Genomic DNA, 17,773 nt, shown 5'->3' with positions numbered 1-17,773 from the left:
CCATTGCAGTATGATGGGGGAAATGAATTGTGAGTAGTGGAATACCTCAGTTTTCAGTTGTGATATGTGTTTAGCCTCTTTCCTTTCTTACTGCATAGGGTTCAACAGATTCAGTTATTAGGTCGAGATATGAAGGGACCTGCTCATGATAAACTCTGGAACCAGCTTGAAGCTGAAATTCACCTGCACCGTCACAAAACTGTTATTAGAGCATGTCGGGGTCGTAATGACCTGAAACGACCAATGCAAGCACCACCAGGACATGTAAGTTAACAATTGATTTTTTTTTTCCCTTCCCCTGACATCAGTGAACTATCAGTTGCTGTTTTCCAGGGAGAACTAAAATGTGTGATTCCTCATTTCATTGTTTTGTTCCAATTTGTTGTCTCAAAGGAATGTAACCACAAATACGAGTTATCATGGTATTATGTATATTCATAAAATGACTTTATATTTGGAAGTTGTAGGTGCTCAAGATTCGTTAAAATTGGATTCCTTCTCTTTAGGTGCTTGCATATAGATTTAGAAGTGCAGATTTAGTTATCTATGTTGGTTTTAACAAATTTGTTTATCAAACAATTTTTGTTAACATTAAGGATGGACTGAAATTTCTACTTAGATTTTTCAAAAAGGTTTAGGGATTTTAGGGGGTGTCAACAGATGCAACAAAGAATCCTTTTTTTTTTTTTCAGAAAAAGTTTTTAAAAATAGAATCTTAAATTAAATTAAGATTAATCTTAAATTAGGCACAAAATCATTCATTCTTTTTTTTTAAATGTATCCTATAGATATATTTTGAAGCAAGGGTTTTTTCGTAATGTGATGGCAACAGCAATTTTACAAAATTCAATAGCAAAAGAAAAGTTGAATAATACGTTATTTCTTATTTAAGATATAATAGGCAATCCCAGGCATTTTTTTTCTATTTGCTGAATTATGAAACTATATCTTAACTGGTTTTTCTATTCACTTTTTGTCAGTATAACGTCCAGCATTGTTACATATTTCCAATGATGGGCCTATGATGTGTCCCAAAAATGTTTTGTTTAGTTTGTTTTTTTTTGTGGTCCATCTCTTTTCAGGAGTCATCTTCTGCCTTGTGTATCTCTTGCTAATCTAGGAACACTACACTAGCTGCGTCTGTATGTTCATTAATTCGCTGTTGTTACTGTGCATTAAGTTTAGTATCTGTAATAATAGGTACTAACTGACTGCACAGTAACTGGCAATACTGCACAGTGGCATCAGCATACAGTCTTTATGTGATGCTAATGTGCAGTGGACTAATTCGACTGTGCATTAGGATATTAGCACAGCTTTTGCTGTGACACGCTAATGCACAGTCGAATTAATCTACTGCGCATTTAGTGTCTTGTATAGATGCGCCCACTGTAATCAGGAATAAGGGTGAGTGGTATAATCTTATCATTTGGGCTGGCTTGTACTCATGTAGCTTATCTGATGCTTGTATATTATCCTTCCACGCTTGAAAAACAACAATCAAAGTTTCTTCAAACTCTCATTAATGCTTTTTCACTTGTTAAACTAGGATCCAGATTCCTTGAAGAAGAGTCAAGGTGTTGGTCCAATCAGAAAAGTTCTTCTAGTCAAAGAAGACCATGAAGGACTAGGCATTTCAATCACAGTAATACATATTTACATTTATTTTCTACTTCCTACTTTTTATGTACAGTTAACTGTTACCCTATCCATATAATTTATGGAGAAGATGATGGGCATTACTGTAGCTGCCAATGGTTTTAATTCTTGGCAGCTGGATGAATTATGTTGTTGTAGATCAGCAGTTATCTGCTTGAAGAAATGCCACTAAAATTCTTTTGATACCAACTTTGTTGAAGAACAATAGAAAATTGGTTACATAAGCAGGTATTTAAAAAAAAAATCCTCTAAAATATACAAAGATGTTAAATTTAGCTGTGTATTTTTTATTAAATGTTTGGAAAAATTAATCTACCACTTTTACACTCATCTCATGTGCATCAGAGTGCATGTGTAAACTAATGAGTAATTTTAGATGAATTGCAGAGTGTGCAGAAAAATTAAAACCTTTTATTATTTTTTTAATATCTAGATTCCAAAATAATTTAGATTATTTATTTATTTATTTATTTATTCCTTTTTTTTTAAACGGCATTTTTGGATTTAGGCATCTTGGTAACAAAACCAGCGGTGAATTCTCACAAACAATGAATATGACCTTTGTCAAGTCAAAAGAAGAATGATGGTTTAAAATGAAAATATCTGATGAATACCAAATATTAGTCTGAAATATTTCATAGGACAGTGACATTTAATAGGGTTTTTTGGTTTTTAATTATGTGTTGGCTTTATGCACAAAACTAAGTGATCTGATTTTTTTTCTAAAGCCTAGTGTAGTGATCCAAAAGGACTTACAGCTCTGAAAATCAAGGGACTTTGATTTCTGTTGATTGATATTTAACTTCTAGGGACATGAGTTTAAAGGTTTTTGCCATAACTTCTATATTATATGTAATGTGTATAGGAGCTTACGAATAATTTAGTATCCAATACATATTTTTTTAACTTGATTGATCAACTTGGTATATTGGCTTAAAATATTTTATTATTATCAGAATTAAGTCCTGGAACTCCTTGAGTATGTGTCTGAGATTCATTCCCTACAGACAAATGAACAAGGTTGAGCATCATTACATAAATACTTTTCCGAAAAACATTGTGGGTAATTTTCTCTATAAGAACTGAAACAAAGCTGTGAATAGAATGCTGATTTCTTTCAACAATAATTTAAAAAAAAAAACTTTTTCTTGTGTTTTGTTTTGATAGGGTGGGAAGGAGCATGGTGTTCCTATACTAATTTCAGAAATCCACCCTGGTCAACCTGCTGACCGATGTGGAGGGCTGCACGTTGGAGATGCCATTCTGGCAGTCAACGGTGTCAATCTGAGGGATGCCAAACACAAAGAAGCTGTAACAATTCTTTCCCAGCAGGTAGTCTATAGTGCTATTCATTAGTGCCTTAATGCATGGCCTTTCTTCTATCCCAGGGCGGTCCAACATGCAGCTTAAGGGGTTAGTTTCAAGACTGAGCTCCTAACTAGGTGTCATTTTTCCCACTGCTCCAGTTGCTGCTGCTGCTGCCAGGATCTCTGGGCTCCATCTCTGCCTCTTTCCTCCACCTTCCACTTCTGTCCCTAGCCCTGGGGGCAGCACAGGGTGGAACGGCACAGTCTGTGGTGAAGTGGCACAGTCCTAGGGAGCCTGTGGTTTGGGGAAACCTGGGGCCCCCACACAGTGGAGGGGGGAAGTAGGGAGAGGGATGCTTGTGTTATGGTGGAGGCCTCTCCAGGATAGGACAGCCTTGTTCTACCCAATTCAGTTTGAGAATTCAAAATTTCCTGTGGACCCCATAGATATGTATTAGCTCCATGCCCTTGTCTCTCGTATTTCAATGTTGTATTCAACAGTAACGGAGATTGATATTAATTTCTGTGGATTAATCATAGAAAATAGAGACCTCAATTAATCTGGCCTATCCACTGCCTCAAACCAAGATCATTTTTATTTAAACCATCCCAGTCAAGTGATCATTTAGCCTGCTCTTAAACATTTCCAAGATCAGGATTCAAAATCTCATATGTAATCTGCTTCAGTGCTTACCCACTCTCATACTTAAAAAGTTCTTTCTAATATCTAACCTAAATTTCCGTTCTTGTAGTTTAAGACAGTTACTGCTTATACTGTCCGGCCACAGAGAATAATTTATTCTTTTTTTTAACACTCATTAGTGTACAGGTGACCCTCGCCATTCGCGGGGGATATGTTCTCGTATCCCCTGCGAATGGTGAAATCTGCGAATAAGGCACTGCGTTCATGAATTCAGTGCCCGGGGGGGGGCACGGCTTTCTCTGGCGACAGTGGGAGTGTGGTGGCGGCAAGCACGGAACTCCCGAGGAGCTCCTGTAGGTATATTTAAGAAGCGGGTTCAGCATTCTCAAATATTTTTGAAACCGCGAATGCCGAACCTGCAAATAGTGAGGGTTTCCTGTATTTCAAGACTGTTCTTGACCACCTCCCTGCCCCCTCAGTCATCTCTTCTCCAATCTGAATAATCCCAGTGACATGATAATCTTGATTTTGTTTTAGAGAGGGGAAATTGAGTTTGAAGTGGTGTATGTTGCTCCAGAAGTGGACTCAGATGATGAAAATGTAGAATATGAGGACGAGAGTGGACATCGCTATCGTCTGTATCTTGATGAATTGGAGGCAGGTGGAAATTCAGGTTCTAGTAGGAAAGATGCAGATGTGACTGTCAAACCATCACAAGGTAAACTTTTTTTTTAAATGCATTTTAAGAAAGGGAGGAGAGAGGATCTGGGAACCTATAGGCCAGTCAGTTTGACCTCCAGTACTGGATAAAATTTTCAACAAAATTTATCAAAAAGTCAATTTATGAGAGAGTGGGAGAAGGCATGATGCTGAAGGATACCCAACATGGTTTCGTTGTGGGCAGGTCATGTTGCAGGCAGGACCTCAACTAGCAGGATCATAGCATGACATGGCATGGCTTCATTGTGGGTAGGACCTGGCTGGAGTGCTATATCCAGGTCTGGATGCTGCACTTCAAAGAAGACACGGAGAATCTTGAAAGGGTCCAGAGAAGGGCCACAAGAATGATTAAGGGCCTGGAAAACAAACCTTATGAGGAAAGACTAAGGGCTCTGGGACTGTTCAGCCTGGGGAAGAGAAGACTGTGGGGGGACTTGGTGGCCATCTAGAAGTATGTAAGGAGTGATTATCAGGAGCTGGGAGAAAAACTGTTCAGTAGGACACCCCAGGGGAGGACAAGGAGCAATGGTCACAAACTGTTAGAGGATGGTTTCAGGCTGGATGTAAGGAAGTACTTCATTATGGTAGGGGTGACCAGAATCTGGAATAGACTCTTCAAGGAGGTGGTGCAGTCCCCAACATTGGAAGTGTTCCAGGGGAGAGTGGACAGACACCTTGCTGGAATCATTTGATCTCGGGAGTATTCCTTCCCAGAGAAGTGGGGTTGGACTTCATGATCTTTTGAAGTCCCTTCCAGCCCTTAATTTGTATTATTCTATGATTTTAAAAGCCAAAACTTCTTATACATACCTGTTTGACTGTAGAATTAATCATTCTTTCCATACATTTTAAAACTAATGTTCTATTAATTGCATGATAATAGATTAAGTTCAGCCAATTCACCTGACTTTGTAAGGTCTTTAAACATCTTTTGTCATTTGCAAATTTTCACTCTCTTCACCTTTTCCCATGTTGAAAATTAACCATTTTCATAATTTCTGTTTTGATTCTTGGTCAGTCCCAGTCTGTGTCATCAAATTCCCGTCGTTCAATATTTGCTTACATTTTGGGATATTTATTTTAGATTAGAGAAGTATAACTTTTTTTTCTTCACAGGGCACTGCTGATTTTCTTATCATCTAAGAGTCTTAGCTAAAATTTTCATTATAATTTCAGGAAGCTTTCCAAGTAGCATCTGTAATTCTGAAGATAACCTTGGCTCCTTTAAAATATGTGTTTAACTTGCAGGGTTTGACAAGAAGCCGAGTATTGATGGACATGAAAATGGAGACCTAGGAAATTCAGTTGAAACTCCCTTAGAAGAGACTGCACCAAAACTAGCAAATTCTGCTGAGTCCTTATCCTAAAAAATCAACTGGACTGATCACTTCTTTGGGAAAGACTGCTAATCAACATAGACTATTCCAAATCTTGTATACCATTCTAGATTGTAAAAGGACTATTAAAAGTTAAAGGGAACCTGTATTACTGGTGGCTGGGAAAACAGAGAAGTCAAGACCTCAGGGCTTCGTTGTGAGCAATTCTAAATGTGTAAAACTGTTCTTATTGTTTGTTTGTTTTTTCCTGTGACACACACTATTTAACATACTGCATGTAAAATGAAGTTTCTTTGAACTGTAAGCACCAAAGCATGTGGCTTCCAAAAAAAAGTATCTGAATATATTCAATGTAGAATTTTATTAATCTGCAGCGTGGGGATAGACTCAAGTCTGCCAATTTCTTTTTAGTTTTTTGCCACTTAGTAGAAGGATAGAATTAACAGCATTTTGATGTGAAATAGCCTTTAAATGTTAAAGGGAAAAGCAAGTTTATACCATTTCATCCCTGAGTTTTGAACTGCAATTTAAAACAATAGTACAAAGTATTGTCACTCAGATTTTCACATATTAGTAAAAAGCAGAAGTTGTACTTCAAAAAAAAAACCAACAAAAAGTGGAAAGAACAATTGAGTATTTATTGTAAATTCTGATCTTCCAACCCACAATCACTTTAAGCATGAAGAAATTTTTAGAATTATTTACCTTCTTTAACAGTTCACTGCCAATCACTGATGTGCTTGAACTATTCTCCAAAAGTATTTGAACTGTGTTTTATAAAATGCAAAATTAGTGTAAAAATGGCTTCGAGCTCATTCAGAATTATGTCTGCCCTTGTGTGTTTTATCTGAGTATTATGTATTCAGCACTGAATGAATACAGTTAGAACTAGCAAGAATTGGTTTTATACATTTTGAGTTGTTCCTTATGGAGCTTGATCTTGTGTGGGGCAGAGCACTTTTTGATGGGTACTGAGCATACTTTATTTTCCAATAAAATTCTCTTTAAATGAGTGGGTGTTTAATAATGCTTGATACCCTGGAGGAGGTGCTCAGGAACACATAGTATCTAGCCCTTGGTATGTCATGGCATGGCAGTCTGACGACATATGGGGTGTGGACAAACATAAGTTGCACTGTCAAAGGAATGGTCAATGAAACAGTTGCACAGAAACACAATATAATATATTTCAGTGTAAATTATTAATCTGCCTGTTCTTATAGCAGTCCAAGTAGAACAAAGCCATTGTAACTAACCCTGTTTTATTCAGAGTTTTAAAGTTTCAGCATTTTAGCTCATTTAAACTGCTATAGGAGGGGACAGATGTAACAGTTAATTGTATTGGAACATCTGATACACACTGTCAAGCAGCAAGCTTTTCGTCCTCTTTTAAAACGGTTTTTGTCCTCTTTTAAAACTGTCCACAGCCATCATTTCATTTGTTAAAGTTGAAGTGAAACACTGTTACCTTCTAAGAGCAGTTATATCCTAAAATAACAAATTATCGGAGTACATCTAAAGGCCTAAGGCACAGTTGGAAAATGTGGCATCAAGGGTGGTTTCCTTTGCCAGTTTCTCAGACTGTATTTGTAGATATTTTAGTGAACAGCAACACTCCGTATGCAAACTATAAAAAGTAAAATATCTTTTCTTATCCCAGCATGAAATGCCTGTTCTCCTCTTTAACTGCTCTGTAGGTTGTTAAACAGCAATGTGAAAGACAAGGTTTTGTATTTTGAGAGTGAAACTAATGTGAAATGACAGCTTTGAAAATGTTACTGTATAGGATGTACATAAATAGAGAAAAACCTAAAGGCCTTTAGAGTAATATCACTTAATCTAATGTTCAATACTTGTGATGTAGAACACAGTTACTTGTCTCCCTTAGGACACTATATATATATATATGTTTATAGAGAAATCTTTAAAATGTATATACTTTATTCAAAGATTTTGCTATTTATAAGTCCTTTAACCATTGCTCTTTACCTGAACATTTGGTGCACGGTTCCATTCGTGCAACTAAATCACTTCATTTATGGTCAGTTTTCCTTTTTTCTTTTTTTATAATAGCCACTCTTACACTGTGTGTTTAGTCTAAATGTATAGCTATGCTTCTGTACAGAAGCTAGTCTTTAAAAGTAGGACCAAGTAAGTAGGAAGTATCACCAGTTGTTCATGAAAGCTACTTTCTGTGCATTTGAAGCTTCATATCGTACATGAATCTTTCAGGTGCATTTTAGCAGGTGAACTCATTGCAGTAATGTTGCATCCAGACACTCGTTTTTCAAGTTGTCAAATGTAGAGTCAGCCCAGCAAGGTGTACTCAAAATGTGATTGCAGCACTGAGCACATTGTATCATTCTAAGATAATCTTGCATTTAAATAAATGTTTTCTAGGGAGGCTGCACCAGGGATCTTTATCATTTGGAAAAGAGAAAGTCCATTCTCACTCCATTCACACCCTAGAACCACTTCAAATGTGTTTGGTCACCTCCACCTTGAGGTTGGACAGAAAGAAATGTCTTTAGCAACCTGTCATAACTGATTTCTTATAGCCCTGTCACACTTCCTATATATTCACATTTTTTTCACCCTGCTTTGATTTTCCTATATATAAGATCAGCAAAATTAACAGTATAGTGGTGGGAAGGTGGCCAGAATAGCCAAAGCAAGTGTGCCACTTATTAATTTATCTAAACTTTGTTTGGGAACCCCTGAATTAGAAAATGTTGCTGAGATGCTACTGCAAAAGGATAGTGTGGCTGTACCCCATTTTTCTTACTAGTTGGTACCACAACGCAGATTTGCTCTTGTGATACTGAGACAGAAATTCACTTTTGAGATGACAAATGTTTAATAAGTTGAGATTTCCAGATGCAATGTATAAATATGTATTTTCCTCTGATACCAGTGACTGGAGCACTCAAACCCACTGGTTCCCAGGGGTTGAATGAAAAATTTTCAAGGACAGTCAGTATTCAGGCTTTCATTTTTTTTTTTTTTAATATATAAAACACTGTTTACTTGTATATATTTTACTTCAAAGAATAAAACAAAGTTCTAAAGATTAACAATCTTCAGTTTTGAGTGGATAATTCCTTGACTATTTTAATATTCTTAAGTGGGGTATTTCTTGATGATTTAAAGGTGGATGACTTCAAGGACATTTGGGACCAGTGTCCACTAAGAGTATATTTAACTTACGAAAGATGCTTAAGAACGTTATATGTAATTTGGATGAAAAGTTCTGTTTAGTGTTTGCTTGGTAGAGATGTGTTTACTATGGTGGGGAGGTTTTGTGTCCGTCTCAGGCTTACTGCATATGCATTGATTCATAGATATGTGTTCACATATATTTATTGTATAATCTCTCCAAACACTTTTCTTTTCTTGGACTCATATTTGTAGGAGATAACATTTTACAACATATGTATTATACCTAGTTAAGATGAGTTTAATATTTTTATTAGCCTGTAAATAAAGATGGAACCTTATGCATTATGATGGTTTCTGATCCTAATTTGCAACTAGGATTTCAGGTTCCCTGTTTTATTTATAAAATGTTAATCTGCACTGAACTCCATATATCTGTTTCTTACTAAATTTATTGTCCAGATACAGAAGGTTGCACAAAGATGTGAGCTAAAACCTGTTAATGTGATGAATACCAAACTCGTTCACTTCAAGACAAATTCATTCAAATTTGTCCACTACCTAAAAGCAAATTAAATAAAAAAGGAGATGGGCAAGTAGCAGATTACCTTTTTTTAAAAAGGGTTAATTTAAGATTTATTTTCTGCTAAATTATTTTTCCATAAGAGAGAGAAAAATATGAAACAGGAGGCTTTTTGGCTTATAGTAATACTATAAACAACTTGTAGCCAGCCAAGAAGAGCTGCAAAGATCCAGACAATAATCATTTAAAACCTCCCAAGGGATTAAATCTTCCAGTAATCGCTTAGTTTGTATTGAATCTTTTCTGCTCAGATTAAGTGCCCCCCTAATTAATTTGTTTTATATTACAAAACACATTTTAAAGACATCATTTAAAATTATTTCATTTTTAATGTATGTTTGAGTTGAAGGTGTGTTTTAATGTTTTCCCTTCAACAGCTGCCTATGCACAAGAACCTGAACATTTAATTTGGTTTTAATTTTAAGTCTTTTGTCATGTGTTTATTACGGCAGTGGCCAGCAACAACCTTGAAGGTTGGCCTTTGTGTTAAATGCTACAAACCAAGACTAGCAAACTCTCTTTTAAACTCGGGTGCTGTGATAATATAAAAAGAACAAGACGGACATAGGTTGGGGGGAAATAATATAATGCACTAGCATAGTAAACAGTGGAATGGCAGAAAATATTGTTTAACTACACAATTTCCTGGGGGGAAGGAGAGGGAAGTAATCATGAGTACTTATGCTGCATGTCAGAATTTCCCAATCTGAGATCTATGCCCACCAATTACTGCAACACATGCCTGCATCACTGGAAGTTGTGAAAATGGAAAGAAAAGTGAAAGGGAATGCTGATGGGAAAGTGGAGTGGACAAGTGGAGTGAATTTGAAGTGAAGGAGATAGTTTTTTTGCCAGCAGACTTGGTCTCTGCTGCCAGCTTGTTAAGAAATGTCTGTTTTAAACCAGAGGGGAGTACTACAGCCACTAAGCTACAGAAGGCTTCGTTATAATTCCTTTCCTTGTGGCCCCCTTGACTTGCATTTTTAGCTGCCGAGTGTTCCAGGGTAGAGGATGGTCCCAGTGAGCCTACTCCCAGCCTTCTATTTTGGGCACTTTCTTGGAATGTGAGAGCTATAAACTTGAACACCTTCAGCCTAAGGAAGGATTAGAAAGCCAGGCCTCCCACTTCTTAAGCAATAACCACTAAACATTGTCACAATGTAGGCACATACCATCGGTAGGTGAACTCCAAGTCCACTTATAATAACAGCTCCCTCAAGGGACCTAAGCAACAAATACAGATTGCAGTGAGCTTAGTTGGAAGCTAGGTCCCAAAGGATCAAACCGCCTGGATTTTGAGCATCCTCAGAAGTCAAGCCAAGGCACTGAGGAAATGTTGTAGTTCAATATGGAGGGGTTGCCTGAAATTAGGCACTTCTTAAATTTTGGGGCTTGCAGAGCTGACCCAATCTGGATTGCCTTTTGGAATGCAGGTGCAATTCGGGTGCCTAAGTCCCCATTGGACCCACTTAACACCCAACTAGTATTTGGCTATTTGTCACTCACTCCCAGATTTTAGTTTTTATCAGATGGCAAAGGGACACTATGGGCACACCCAGACGGGCGTGGACATGCAATATGTGGTGCAGCAGACCCGTCTGCAGCGCCACACACCACATATGCAGGTGTTCCCCACCCTGCTACTCTGTAGTGCGGGGTGGGGGGGTTTTTGACTCTGGGAAATCCTAGGGTCAAAAAAAACAATGCCAAAAAATGGGGTGGCACATGTGACAACAGCGTGTGCCGCCCAATACCGGAGTCTGGCTGGGTGAAGCTATGCTCCGACTGCTGGCCAGGCTTCCTGCTGCAGGAGTGCTGTGGCTGCAGCTCCCAGAGGCCCCCAGGGCCCCAGGTAAGGCTACTGGGGCCAGCACAGTTACTGGCCCCAGCCTCCCCTACCCCACGTGGGGTAACTTGCCATGCACCGGAGTGCCCATGGCATGGATTTTCCCTGAGGACAAGCAGCAGCAGTGCAAGGTGTGCGGCTGCTACTTGTCCCCAGGAAAATGCACGTTCCTGCTCGTCTGGACATGCCATGTATAAGCCTGTGGCAACCTTCTTCATAAAGCCTTGAGGACAAACTTACTTGTTCTCAGATAGTAGCATCAAAGGAGAGTAGCACATACGCTAATACTTGGAGAGCCATTTTCTGGTCAGAAGGTGTAGGAATAGCTGGATTATTTTTGAGGAAGCAATGAAAAAATGCCTCCTACACAAGGCTGATTGGTGTCAAGAGGTTAGATTCAGGCTCATGCTCCAGCTCACTTCTGCTTCGCTTCCATCACATGAACTACTATCCCACAAGAGCCAGCAATGAAGCAAAAGGCACTATAAGGCACGTTCTGGTCAATCAAAAACAATCAGGACTCTGGAAGAGTCCCTTAGTGAGGAAACTATTTGAGATTTGGCTATTTCAAGTAAAATGACACAAAATGGTGGCGTGGAAGAACATGTTAATTTTATCTAAGGGTATGTCACTTCCCACTGGCAATATTTTACACTGGTCAGAGTTTTAAAGGAATAGAAGTGTTAACTTAGGACACTGAGCATGAGTAGATTTGCCATTGGTCATTTTTATGTCTAGGAATGCCCCAAAAACCTTTCTAGCACAAGGCTTTCCCCACAGTACATTTCCTTTTGAAACACCCTATGGTGTTTGACACCGTCTGCCCTTTCCCAGCTTTATATGCCTTACTGGGCTTCATGCCAGTTTCTTCTTATCATAGGCTCTCTTTGTAGCATGAGCTCCCACACCCTGTTATTTCTAGATTAAGGTGGAACTGTGTGCAAATGGGCAGCCTAGAGAGGGATTTATTTCACAGCGTGAAGAGATGCAAGTGATTTGGACTTTCTGAAACTAAGAAATGACCTCCTGTCTGTCAAAGAACCTCTTAGTGGATACCAAGAGGCATCCATTTGGGGATTAGCTAGTTTTCTAAAGGTTAAAACAATGCATATGATGAATTGTAATGCTTCAGGCCATCAATGATGTGTTGCATTTGTGCAGGGGGAGAAGATGGCTTGTTTTTCTTTCAGAGCACAATATGCACGTGCAGTTTGCAGTGCCATAGACCTGTCTGCAGTGCCACAAACTGCAAACGCTGCACACATTGCTTCATTGCTAATTTCAGGTGCTGGAGATCCTGATGTAAAAAAAAACCCGCACCAGAAAAAAGCAGGGTGGCATATGTGGTGGCAGTGTGCACTGCCCAAAACTGGAGCCTGGCCAGCCAGAGCCACACACCGGCTGCCAGTCAGGCTCCACATGCCTGGTTTGGCACTGCTGCAGCCCCAGGAGGCTCCCAGAACCCCAGGTAAGGCTGCTGGGGTCAGTCCAGGTGCTGGTCCCAGCCTTCCCTACTGTACCCAGGGCAACTTGCCACACACCAAAGTGTGCATGCATAGGCATCCCCACAAATATGTTTCTATTTGTGGTGATGTGCCCAAAGAACTCCTACATGGTTTCTGAGAAATGTGCTCCATGTTGCATTCCTCATTTTGAGCTCTCAGTTGCTGCAGAGGGCATCACTGGAATACATATAAATAAATCACTGTGGGCATCTCTCAAGTGCTGCACATGGAAGCTGTTCATTCCACCAAAGGGAGAAGTAAAGCTACTAACCACTGAGTCATAGAGCCTGAAGGACCAGTTGAAAGAAGGATTTATGTACCTATAATGGGCCGTAGGCAGATTGTAGGTGTCCATGTCTGATGGCCTAAGAATGGTATTTAAAGGTTTGCTTTTTGGGAATTGGTTTATAGGTATACATACCTGTATAGATAGATATATAGATGCGCATATGTATATGTATATGTATGTATGTATTGGAATGGTTCAGGATGGGCAGCAGAGGTTAATTCTCTTGATGACTTTTCGGACTTGAGCTACTTCTCGATGGTACCCCTTAGAAATTGCCGGCATATAGTTCTCACTTGCTTTTTGACTACAGAAGAACCAAGCAATTCTACTGTTACAATGAACTCAGAGGCAAGAGACAAACATTCAAAAAGCCTGAGCCTGAATTGATTCAATCTTTGCAGGTTAGTCTAACCTGGCTAGCCTAGATCAGTTTGTAACCATACTGACATCCCAGACATGCAGGCACATGCCTACAGTGGCTCAGGCTAGAAGCTGGGGAGTACTAGAGCAGCCCTCCCTTCCCTTCTATAGTGCTGAACTGAGAAGGGTGTGGCCAGGCCCCAGCAGGATGCTCTGATTAGGGAGGGGTTTCCTCCCCTTCCTGACCAGCCCAAAACTGGGCTGATAACACAGGGAATTGATAACACAGTGTTTATCACTCCTAACTCAGTGTTTAGCACCCCATTAAAAAAACAACGAAGGGACGTTACCTGTTGATTCTGCCACAGCATTGACCATAGCCAGGATGTGGTCCCATAGCTTATGCTAAGAGGTGTCTGTGTAAGGCAGAGGGGAGGGGGCAATTCCTGCTTAGCAGGGAGTGGTGAGGGGGAAGCCAGGCAAATGCCTGCAGTCTCTGCCAGTGGTGCAGCCAGGGAGCAGAGGGGAGGGGCCAGCCCTGCTGTGGAGCAGAGAGCCCCGCCCAGCCCAGAGAGCATGCTGGGATGTTGGGGGACTCTAATTTAATTTAAACCATCAAGGGATCTGGGACAGACATTGCATAAACTGGTTTGAGCCAAATCAGTTAAGTCCAATACTACATTCAACCAGGTTTACCTTAAACTGGTTTCAGCCATTTTCAAACTGGTTTATGTGTGCTGAACATCTGTTCTGTTACAGGTTTAAACAAGTTTCTGATCACTTAAACCAGTTTATGTGTAATGTCTGTCCCTAGCCAATAAGTCCGCTTTGACTTATTCTCCGTTCTTACTCGGTAGACTCTCTTTGCCTATTCAAGAACTACAAACTTAAAAAATGGCAAGAAATGGCTGAAACTAAGTACATCAAGTAGCGCATATAAATTCATCAAGGTGTCTGGATCTGGGCTGCAAACCCAGTTTGTAACTTTGTGTCTTTCAATCTCTCATATTCATTATTAGTAATCTCTGCACTGTCTCAAACTCTAGCAACAAACTAGAGGATGTTCAAGTGAGATCCACCCCAGCTGCAGTTCCCGGTAGGGGGTATTAATCCCCTCCCTGCCCCCTTAACTTTAACAGGGCCATGCCGGGATGGCTGCTGTCTTCGCTGGTGAGACAGGGAAGGGAGGGGGGAATGAACCCTCTCCTGGGCACCCTAACAGAGGCTGCTGCCGCTCCTCATACCCTCTCTGCTCCAGTGGCAGGGGTGAGGGCATGGCCCCATTAAGATGAAGGGGGAAGAGAAAGGGTTAATTCCTCCCTCCATCCCTTTTGCTCCTAGGGACCTCAGCTGGAGTCTGCCAACCCCAGCTGCTGCTGCCACTTCCTTTGCTCACCCACAGACATGCAGACCCCTGCTGCAGTGGTGGGGAGGGAAGAATTAACCTCCTCCCTGCCCACTTTGCCTTAATGGGGCCATGCCAGGAGGTGTGTGGCCATGCCCCCACCCCTGCTTGGGCTAGAGACCAGAGAGGCAGGGCCAGCCCTGCTCTCTGGAGCAGAGAGCACTGCTCACCCCAGGGCTGCAGAGCATTCTGGGATGCTGGAGGACTCTGGTTTAACTTAGACCAGGAAGGGGTCTGAGACAGAAGTTGCATAAACCAGTTTGACCCAAATCAGTTAAGTCTGATACTACATTCAACCAGGTTTATCTTAAACCAGTTTCAGCCATTTTGAAACTGGTTTATATGCACTGAACTTCCATTCTGATACAAGTTTAAACCAGTTTCTGATCACTTATGTATAATTTCTGGTTTATGTGTAACTTCTGTCCCTAGCCAGAAAGCCCACAACAGGTTAGAATGTTTTTAACATTATGGATTCCTATTTGAAATCTTTTGAGTTTATCATGGTTTATCACTGGCTTAGGTATGTAGCTCCTACCTCAACCCTATTTGGATCCAGAAACTAGACAGAACAGTTCTGAAGTCTTTCAAGGGGCCTGTTCTGTTAGGTGTGCTCATAGCACCCCAGCAGCATACAGTTCAGCACAAAGCAGAGCAATCATGATTGTGATTCTTTTTTTACATTAAAAAGGTATGGAAAAGAGCATACCTTTAAGTTACATATCAGTGGTTAGAATAGTGTAGGCCCTCCTCAGCCTAAGGGGACTCAAACCCACCTCTCCTGTGAGCACCCTGTCTAGCATCCAGCCTTGAGATGGAAGGTCACCCCCCCAGTAAAGTGAAGAGTGTAAGAATCACAAGAACAGGAGAGCGAGGGAAAGGGAGCCTGATTCTCTAGCTTAGAGATTACGGTATGTCCTGCTTCCTGATCTCAGTGTTCTTTCTGTTTTTATCCTATAACGGCTTCATGTAAAATGCATGAACAGTCCTGGGAACCAAGTCAGATTCAAGGACTCGCCCCCTTCCTGGCAAGTGCCCTAACCACATCTGTAAGAACAGGGCCCCAGTGATGGGCACCTGTAACTTTGATTTTGATAGCAATGGTGTGACAGACTTTCTAGAGGAAACAACCATCTAAAACTGTGGTGCTCAACATTTTTGGCTGGTGGGTTGGGGGGGCAGTGTCTAGTCTGTCCACAGGCCAGATCCAGCTGGGGGACCTGATCTGGTGCCCTAGGCCAGTGCAGCAGGTCCCATCTGGCTGCACAGAGGGGGAAGGGGACAACCTGGCCCCAATGCAGGCACACAGAGGAAGGGACTTTGCTCAGTCGCAGCCTGGCCCTGCGAGGGAAGGAGCAGCCCTAAGCTGCCATGGAGGGCTTGGGGTTTGGGAATTTGGCAGGGGGGAGGGTGGTCTTATTAATTTACCACTGCTCCCTCGCCACCAAACTTCCTCACTCATGGGGAACCCTTCAGGTCAAATGCAATGGCTTCACAGGCCACATATGGCCTGTGAGCTGGAGGTTGAGCAACTCTTCTCTAAAATAAAGGTCTCTTTGCAGACAGTTGTGGGAATACTTAATTTCATTCACAAGCACATCATTTTTAGCTGTGCATTTAGAGCTTTATTCCTATCTGGTTTGACATCAGGTTTTTTTTTCCTGATAATCTTGAATTCAAACCAAAAAAAAAAAAGCTTCTGAAATTTGAAACCAGTTTTGAAAGATGCAAGCTGTTTTATTCATAAGGTCTCTCCACATTCTGGCAACCCAATCTGGTACTCTAACAGCTTGTGTTATTTAACAAAACAGGAAAAGAGCAATTTTAGTCTGTACTACTTTCATGAATGGGAGTAAAACCCAAACTTGCTCATGCCTCTATGTAAATCATTTTGATTAGTCATTGATGGCAGTAGCAGTGCAGTGCTAATCTAAGAGCTATGTGTCAGAAGAGGGCAGCAAACTCCTTGTAAATATGTGAAGCTAGCTAGGCTGAGAGATTTAAAAACATTTTTATAATGCAACCAAATATCCCAGCATTGTCAATATCCCCCTTTTTTATTTTTCATTTTTTAAACACAGCTTGCCCTTCAGAAGTGGCTCCAGTCTCCAGAGTCTCCGGGAAAAACAAAAACATGCTATTTGGTTGATAGCACGTGCAAGCATTTTGGGTCCAAGCTTTAACAACCTTATCACAAGGACTGACTCCATACACATTGTGTATGTCTGCAGATACACAAATTACTAGAGTTGCATGGCTCAGAGGATTTAAGAATTGATATAAATGGGGACTGGACTTTGTGGCCTGGGGCTCCTTTCAGTCCTATAATATTAACGCTCCAGTAATTAGTTATGTGGCCTTACATCTGTGATAGAAAACAGGACTTTTGTTACAATGTATTGGTGAATGAATTTAGTACCCCCAAAAGTGGAACTGATCACAGTGTATTCTTCTCTGCCTATGGCCATCTATTGTGACTTGGAATTGGAATAGTCCTTGTCCTTCTGTTCCTGGCGCAGAGACAGTCAATTGTGTCCACCTGTGTGGTGGTTTTGTGTTGAAGAGTAATGAAAATGAGGAAGAGACCATCACATTTGTTCGTCTCTGATCTAATCCTGGATATGAACCTAGTTCTGCAGAGGAGGGGATGACCCTGAAAAGTGACCCTCAAAAATTACAAAGCTGCCAGTCTGATTTTTTTTCTACAATTCTTCATGTCTGGAGAAGTAAGAACGGGGAAGGAAGGAGTGTGACATTACCTGTCACAAAAACACCAGTTAAAATGAAATAGGACTAATAAGGATACATATTAATAAATGCCATATGCCGATGTGTGTAAATACATAAGACAGTAGGAGAGTCATCTCTGCATCTCCAGCAAAAGAGATGCTATTTATTAGCTAACTTGAATTCTGAACCTCAAAAATGTCCCCGTCATCTTTGTTGTCAGGACTGTACATATA

General features: G+C 40.5%; 1 protein-coding gene across 1 annotated transcript in view; it reads left to right on the top strand.

Annotated features, from left to right (window-relative positions):
• GOPC (golgi associated PDZ and coiled-coil motif containing) overlaps positions 1-9,170 on the top strand; it is a 46,061-nt gene extending 36,891 nt beyond the window's left edge. The window contains exons 4-8 of the mRNA XM_006262522.4: positions 99-264; positions 1,550-1,645; positions 2,827-2,991; positions 4,147-4,327; positions 5,578-9,170. Of these exons, the coding sequence (XP_006262584.3) occupies positions 99-264; positions 1,550-1,645; positions 2,827-2,991; positions 4,147-4,327; positions 5,578-5,696 (727 nt within the window). The 3' untranslated portion in view covers positions 5,697-9,170. The remainder of the gene's footprint in view (positions 1-98; positions 265-1,549; positions 1,646-2,826; positions 2,992-4,146; positions 4,328-5,577) is intronic.
• Positions 9,171-17,773: the final 8,603 nt, after the last annotated feature.

This window comes from Alligator mississippiensis, chromosome 1 (genome assembly GCF_030867095.1).
Source record: "Alligator mississippiensis isolate rAllMis1 chromosome 1, rAllMis1, whole genome shotgun sequence".
NCBI classification, from domain to species: Eukaryota; Metazoa; Chordata; order Crocodylia; family Alligatoridae; genus Alligator; species Alligator mississippiensis.
This window is presented reverse-complemented; position numbering and strand designations above follow the sequence as displayed.